General features: G+C 49.4%; 1 protein-coding gene across 1 annotated transcript; it reads left to right on the top strand.

Moving 5' to 3' along the window:
* Window positions 1-552: 552 nt before the first annotated feature.
* GPX7 (glutathione peroxidase 7) lies at window positions 553-7,980 on the top strand. The gene is made up of 3 exons (XM_020871452.2): window positions 553-1,077; window positions 5,766-6,027; window positions 7,724-7,980. The coding sequence occupies exons 1-3, from the start codon at window positions 766-768 to the stop codon at window positions 7,885-7,887; spliced, it is 738 nt and encodes a 245-aa protein (XP_020727111.2). The 5' UTR covers window positions 553-765; the 3' UTR covers window positions 7,888-7,980.

Genomic DNA, 7,980 nt, shown 5'->3' with positions numbered 1-7,980 from the left:
GCTTCCCAGAAGCCCCATCAGGGAAGACTTGGAACACCAGCTGTTGGGAATGCTGTCAGTGAAGAGCCTTTAACTGTCAGCCACGCACCACAGATACCTTGGTTCCTGTCTACCTCTTCCTAGATGGGCCCCACAACCCATGAGAGATGAAGGCAGGGATATAAAGGCCTGGTCTGGTCACCTTAGCTCACCTGGGGACAACTCTGACGGGCCATTCTAGCTCCAGAGCCCCTGCAGGATCAGCCACGACTGTCCTTGAGCCTACATGGAGCTCTGGGCTTCCGCCCACTCCACTTCCTTCCCTCCCTGCACACGTGTTCATCCCAAGGGCACTCCCCCACAAACATCCTGCACTGCAAATCTCCATCTCAGAATCTGCTTCCCAGGAATCCAACCTGAAATTCGCCCTCTGCCTTGTCTTCTTTGTCCCATCACTTTTAGGGAATGTTCATTCATTCACCCAAAGTTCATAGGCACCATTCAAAACGTTTCACATCCGTTTTTCTATTGCGATCATTCTGTCCTGTCTAGGTGCGTCAGGAAGGGAACGGTTGAGAAACTGGGGCCCAGAAAGGGGAAGCGACCAGCCAAAGGGCACTAATCAGAAGGGGAGCTCCCACATGCAGTTTTTCCACTCCCTTTCCCTGCATCCTGGAACAAGAGGAAACCTCATTGAAACGAATTCGGGTCTCAGTGGTCAGAATCCTGAAACCATGGCTCTAGGGTCGGGGAAGGGGCGCGGAGCCCAGCACTCCTGCAGCACAGATGGGGAGACCGAGGTCCAGAGGCCGGCGCTCCACCGCCCGCTGGGAAGAAGGGGGCGCGTCCTGCCTGGAGGGCCGCGTGGCGCCGGGGCCGCCCCCTCCTGCCTCCCGCCCCTGCGGCGCCCGTGCCCCCTGCCCGGCCTCTGCCCTCGCCACGCCGCCCGCTCCGGAGCGAGACATGGTGGCGGCACGGGCGGCGGCGTGGCTGCTTCTGGCTGCGGCGGCCTGCGCGCCGCGGGAGCAGGACTTCTACGACTTCAAGGCCGTCAACATCCGGGGCAAGTTGGTGTCGCTGGAGAAGTACCGAGGCTCGGTGAGTGTCCGCCCGCCGGGCCTCAGCGCCGCCCCGCCGGACCCTGGCCGGGGAGCCGGGCGCCCAGGACCCTGCCGGATGGGGCTCCGTGGGGCTTGGGGGGTTCGGTCACCCAGCCCTGGCTCCCCGCCGCCACCCCAGGCACCCCCCCCCCCCCCCCGGGCGTGGCGCCCCCAGATCCTCGGCCGGGTCTGTCCCATGACTACGTGGCACAGCCCGGCGTGCGCGGTGAAACCCGAAACTCTCGCTGCTCGCGCCGATTTCCCTCCCAGCGCTTTTGGGCAGCGGGGCGCAGCCTGTCACGCACCGGTTTAAAAATTAACAGGAGCAGCCTTTGTCTCTCCCATTCCCAGTTTCCGCGACCGGAACAGAGGCAGTTAGCGATATTAAGTGCAGTGAGAACACTATGAAAATGAAAGCTCGGTGCAGAGGAAGTTATCATTTCAGAGGCACTGGTACCTTACACATCATCTTTTAGAGCAGCGGTCCCCAACCTTTTTAGCACCAGGGACTGGTTTCATTAACGACATTTTTTCAGAGGGTGGGCAGGGCGGGGTAGTTTCAGGATGATTCAAATGCCTTACATTCATTGTGAACTTTATTTCTATTTTTATTACCTCAGGTCATCAGGCAATAGAGCTCAGAGGTTGGGGAGCCCAGTTTTAGAGAGTACATTAAGGCCCAGAGATGGAGGTTCACACAGCGCTAGAAAGCAGGAAGCCTGGCGCAGAACTGCCCGTCCATCTGTGGTCTCCTCTAGGCAGACTTTTAAGATGGCAGCTCAGGTTGAGATGGAAGAGTCATCCAGCCTAATTGCTACCTCCTTACAGAAGGGGCATCTCAGCTCAGAGAGGCCTTGAGAGAGGAAGTGTGCCTAGGTGAGTCTTTGAAATAAGAGTGAGTTTTAGCAAAACCAAGAAGAGCATTTCAGGCAAAGAGAACTGTCAGTGCCAAGTGGAACCGACTCTTTGCCACCCCATGGACCGTAGCCTGCTAGGTTTCTTTGCCCATGGAGTTCTCTAGGCCAGAATACTGGAGTGGGTAGCCATTCCCTATTCCAGGGGATCTTCCCAACCCAGGGATTGAAGCCAGGTCTCCTGCATTGCAGGTGGATTCTTTACCATCTAAGCTACCAGGGAAGCAAGGCTCAGAAATAAACAGCAAGAAGGGTGATGAGGGGTAGTGAGGTCCTCAAGCAGTTGTGCTTGAAGGAGTATAAAGCATGACACTGAAAGATGAGGCTAAAGAGGGTAGGGAGTGATCAAAAAGGGCCTTAAACACTTTATTTGGAGACCTAAATGTTTCACTGTGTGAAACGAAGAGCCCTCCAAGTTCACTTCTCAAGGTAGACCTGGGTCTCTGTGTGGGAAGGGTAAGGAGTTGGTCTCTAATGGACAGGTAGATTCAGCCTCCAGGTTTGGATGAACCACACAAGAAAATGGCTGTTAGCAATCTTCCACGAGCAAGGCAATCTTCAATGAAGAAAGTATTCTCTACCCCTTGAAATTCTCAATTATGCTGGGAGTCCTGGGGACAGTAGCCCCTGTCCAGGTTGCCCCCCTCCCCAAGGTATTGTGAGGTTCAAATGACGTGCAGTGTGGAAACCCCTGGTAGAGTGCTCTGTGCTTGTGTTTCTTGGGCCCCAGCAGAAATCTCATCCAGGACTCAGGGAAACAGCCAGTCAGAGCAGGACGCCTTCCCATTCCGGCCTTCCCTTCCCTCTAGTGCAGCTCATCAGAGAGCCCCAGGTTTAACACTTGACCAGCTCTACTACTCGTTAACTCATTTATTATTGAGCACCTACTATATACTAAGTACCATGCCAACCCTGAGGGTACAGGGGATGCAACGGTGAACAAAGTGGCTAAGTTTCAATTTTAATAGAGCTTATATGAGGTTGAGAGGAGACATACAGGAAACAAAGAACAGAGACACGAACAATATAGTTTCTAATAGGTAATAGGTAGTAAGGCAAAAACAGACAAAGACTGTTTTTAGAAGTAATAAGGCATCCAGGATATGAGGAACAGAAATCCTGGAAAAAAATTATCCAGAAAGTGGTCCCAGAGTTATGAATGTTTTCGTCCTCTAGGTCATTGGTAAATCCTAAAAAAGCACTGGAGTGAGAGGCCTAGAATTCAATCAGAAAGAAATTTAAAAACAAAAACAAAAAAATCCACAAAGTCACCCAGCTGCTAAGAGATAGAGTTAGAATTTGAGGCCAGGCAGTCCAGTTCCATAGCCCATGTCTTAATCTCCAGCTTTAGAGGGAAACCAGGAACAGTCAGGCCAGGAAGCTGTAAATGATACTATGAATTAACCCAAGCTTCATCTGCCCCTTTGGCAGTATGGTCATTCATTCACCTGCAAATAGCTACTGGCTCATTATGTGTATTTTACTATAGGTTTTTTTTTGTTTTTTAATTAGAAGAAAAAAAAAAACACTGGCTATCTTACAAATACTCCGTGCCTGCCACAGGGAGACATGGCCATATGTGCCCTGGAAACACAGCCATGGGCAAAGTTGTATGGCTTGTGTCCTCAGGCACAAACTGGGGGACAGTCCTTCAGACCAGTGTGGAGTGTGGATGAATGCGTGACACCCAGGAATCCCTTTGCCTGTGCTGTGAGGTTATGTACATGTAGGCCTGAGTGTAGTGTATGTGTGCTGCTTAGTCGCTCAGTCATGTCTGACTCTCTGCAACCCCATGGACTGTAGCCTGCCTGGCTCTTCTGTCCAGGGGGATTTTCCAGGTAAGAATATACTGGAGTGGATTGCCATGCCCTCCTCCTGGGTATCTTCCCAGGTTTCCCACATTGCAGGCGGATTCGATCATCTGAGCCACCAGGGAAATGCCCCCAGTGTGAATGGTTTATTTATTTTGCATATACATGTGAGTTTGCATCTGTACTTATATATGTATATGTATAAATTAACTGTGTGTATTTGGATGTATCTATATTTTTGAAATTCCCAGGTGGTTCAGTAGTCAAGAACCTGCCTGCCAGTGCTGGAGACAGGTTCAATCCCTGAGTTGGAAAGATCCCCTGGAAGAGGAAATGGCAACTCACTCCAGTATTCTTGCCTGGGAAAATCCCATGGACAGAGGAAACTGGTGGGCTATGGTTTGTGGGGCCACAAAGAGTTAGACGTGACTGAGCACATATACACATCTGTGTTTTGGTCACTTAAAGATAAGCTTTTTGGATTCAGGCATGGAAACAGAAGTAGGATTTCCCTCTTTCCAAAAATATGGGCAGACACACAAGATGTAGGTTAGAAACAAACAACCTTTAATGCTCTCAGTGCCCAGGGATCCAGCAGAGAAGAAAGAGGAAGACCTCCAACTAGCGAAGGGAGCTAAACGGGTCTCACAATATGGCATATGATGACAAACCAGCCACAGGCTGGGGCCCCAAGAAATGCGTGAGGGTGTTACAGCTCAGTGGTTCTCATCATCCAGCCCAGTGGTTCTCAGCTGGTGGTGATCTTTCTCCCCAGGGGACTTTCAGGAATGTCTAGAGGAGATATTTTTGATTAGTAAGACTAGACGTCTAGTGGGTAGAGGCCAAGGATGTGGCTAGACATTCTACAGTGAACAGGGAAGCCACCTCACAACACAGATTTTCTACCCCCAAATGTCAGTAGTGCTGAGGTTGAGAAACCCTGCCCAGCCTGAGCATGTCCAGTGCCCTGAGCTGCCCCTGGCTCTCTATGGAGCCAACTGGTATAATCCTGCCACTTGTATTATTAAAAGGTGGCCAGATTGATAGGACTTGGCTGCCCAGATACAGGGTAAGATTTTAAATCCTGCAATAATATGTAACCAGAAGCTGAAAAATATAGCATTGGTGCCAAAATTGTAATTGCAGTCATATAATCGAGTTCCATCAGCCACTTTTTATTTATTACCTGAAGGCAATGAATAAATGTGTTATAAGGCAATTATAAATTTAAAGGTTAGTCTAGTGAGAGAAGGAAGCGGTATTTGTTTGCTGGAGGGAGAAGGGCAAAAAAGGATTGTCCCGAGGTTCTTGAGATCCTTTTATCAAGAAAACCGTGTCTGTCTATGTACCCATTACATAGGTGGTCATTTGTATGTGCACACTTACTCATTCACTCAGCACATACACTCTAAGACTTTTCCATGTGTCAGCCCCAGTGAAGTGAACATAGCTCCTGCCCTCAGCAGGTTCACATTCTAGAAGGGAGACCAACAAGTATATAGGCAACTCCAGTATAGAATGATGACTGCTAGCTGACTGAGCCAGAAATTAAACCCAGGTCTGCCTTTTCTGTCTCCTGTATCACCTCCTGATGGGAGTTCACCAGTATGTATGCGTCTCTCTGTAATGGTGTTCTGTGTTTGTGGGCATGTGTGATGTGTGCTAAAGTATCTTTGTGTCCTGGGCCATAGGCGGACCCACTGATGTCCATTGTGTGCTTATTCTGAGTGTTTATGTATGTGTATGCACACGTATCTGTAAGCCCCTGCATGTTTGATTTCATTTGTGCCTGTGTATATGTGTTTGTGTATATGTGAGAGCATTGTTTACATGTGTATACATTGTGTTCTTGCATATATGAGAGAAAGCTTTCATTGTTGAGGGGTCACACATGTGGGTATGTCAGGACATGTGCCTCTTCTCTGGGTTGTGTATGTTTGGGTTTTGTTTTTGCTGCCCAGGTGTCCCTGGTGGTAAATGTGGCTAGCGAGTGCGGCTTCACAGACCAGCACTATCGGGCCCTGCAGCAGCTACAGCGGGACCTGGGGCCCCACCACTTCAATGTGCTTGCCTTCCCCTGCAACCAGTTTGGCCAGCAGGAGCCCGACAGCAACAAGGAGATCGAGAATTTTGCCCGCCGCACATACAGTGTCTCTTTCCCCATGTTTAGCAAGATTGCAGTCACCGGCACTGGTGCCCACCCTGCCTTCAAGTTCCTGACTGGTGAGTCCTGCCTTTCCTTCACCATCCCTCAGCTGGCTGGGCAGCAGAAGCTACTGGCTGGCTGGGTGACCTGGGGCCCCTTCTAGATGCCCCCAGCTGGGTTGATGGTCTAGCACAAATCTTTGAGGATGAACTGAAGAATATTCCTGCCGAAGAATATCTCCACCCTTACTGCCTTGCAGTTTCCCCCAGAGTCACTCTGCAGGCTTCTCTGCGTTCCTGTTACCATCCACAGGGGCTCCTAGAAGGAAACTGGACTCTCAGATTTTAGCTTCAAACAGGGGACACCACATTCCTGGAGAAGGCTGGCAGGTATCTCCTGTCCTGAGTCAGAGGCAGTCAGTCTGTAGACCACAGGAGGGAAACCTTCTAAGCTAAAATACCAGCTCTTGGGAATTCCCTGGCAGTCCAGTGGTTAGGACTTAGCACTTTCATTGCCTTCCAGGGCTTGGGTTCAATGCCTTGTCAGGGAACTGAGATCTCTCAAGCTGTCAGGCACGGCAAAAAAAGCCCCAAAATACCAAAAGAAAAGACAAGATCTTAGTATCTGAGAAACAGATCTCTTCCCAGAAGCCTGAGAACCACAAAATGGGGTCATTAGCCAAGCTTGTCATTAAGTCCTGTTTCCTTTCTCAGGCCTTTCCCTTCCTTTGGGGGCTCCATTTTTGCCTCCTCCCACTTCCCACTCCATATCCCTTTTGTGCTTTCATATCCCTCACTGCCCTTCCCCCCAACCCATTCACCTGAAAAGTACATGACAAACAGCAGTGTTGCAAACCAAAGGTCTCTCTGTGGGTCAGTCCTAATATTCTTTTCCCCCTGTGTGTTTTTATTAGTTCCTTCCCAGTTCCCATCGTTATAGATCAAACCTGGCCGTGTTTTAGAAGCACCTGGGGAGCTCTTTAAAATACATTAGCCTGAGACCTACTGAAGCAGGACCCAAGAATCTGTTTAATTATAAGCACCCGCTCCACCACCACCACCATGATTCAGATGCAACCAGTCCAAGGAGTAACATATGGGAACCATTAAGATTAAATCAGGGACTTCCCTGGTGGTCCAGTGGTTAAGACTTCCCTTTCCAATGCAGGGAGTGCTAGTTTGATCCCTGGTGGGGAGAAGCTAAAAGTCCACATGCCTCGTGGCCAAAAAACCAAAACATGAAACAGTGTTATAATAAATTAAATAAATACTCCTTAAAAAAGAATTAAATCAGAGAATAGGTTATAGACTATGCAGTAGTTTGAGGTCATTAAAACTTTTTGTTTTTTTGCTGCCACACCATGCAGCATGCAGACTCCAAGTTCCCCAACCAGGGATTGAACACATGCCCCCTGTAGTGAAAGCAGAATCTTAACCACTAGACTGCCAGGGAAGTCTCTGAGATCATTAATAAAGGAAGATCAGATATTGTCTTATCAGGCACTTCACAGAATTCTAAAGCAATGTTTCTCAACCTCGGCACCACATTGGAATTTCCTGGAAAACTTTTAGAAAATATTGATGCCTGAATCTTACCCCCAGAGATTCTTCCTTAAGTGGTCTGTGGGTATGGACTGGACATCAGGATCTTTAAAAGTTCTGCAGTTCATTCTAACTAATAGAACCAGGGCTTCAGGGGAGGGATGGATACCGCTAATGGAGTTCCAGGAAACGGGACACAGAGAAGCACACTGCTCTCCTTCCTTTTCTCTAGAGACTTCTGGAAAGGAGCCTACCTGGAACTTCTGGAAGTACCTGGTGGCCCCAGATGGAAAGGTGGTAGGAGCTTGGGACCCAACTGTGTCGGTGGAGGAAATCAGGCCCCAGGTTACAGCGCTTGTGAGGAAGCTCATCCTGAAGAAGCGAGAAGACTTATAACCACTTTCCCTCCTCTCCCCCATCCCCTCCCCCAACCGTGCATGAGTGACCAAAGCAAACTCAAATGGTGCTACAAAGGGAGAGACCACTGAC

This window comes from Odocoileus virginianus, chromosome 5 (genome assembly GCF_023699985.2).
Source record: "Odocoileus virginianus isolate 20LAN1187 ecotype Illinois chromosome 5, Ovbor_1.2, whole genome shotgun sequence".
Taxonomy (NCBI): Eukaryota; Metazoa; Chordata; class Mammalia; order Artiodactyla; family Cervidae; genus Odocoileus; species Odocoileus virginianus.
The sequence above is the reverse complement of the archived record's forward strand: the minus strand, read 5'-3'. Positions and strand labels throughout refer to the sequence as shown.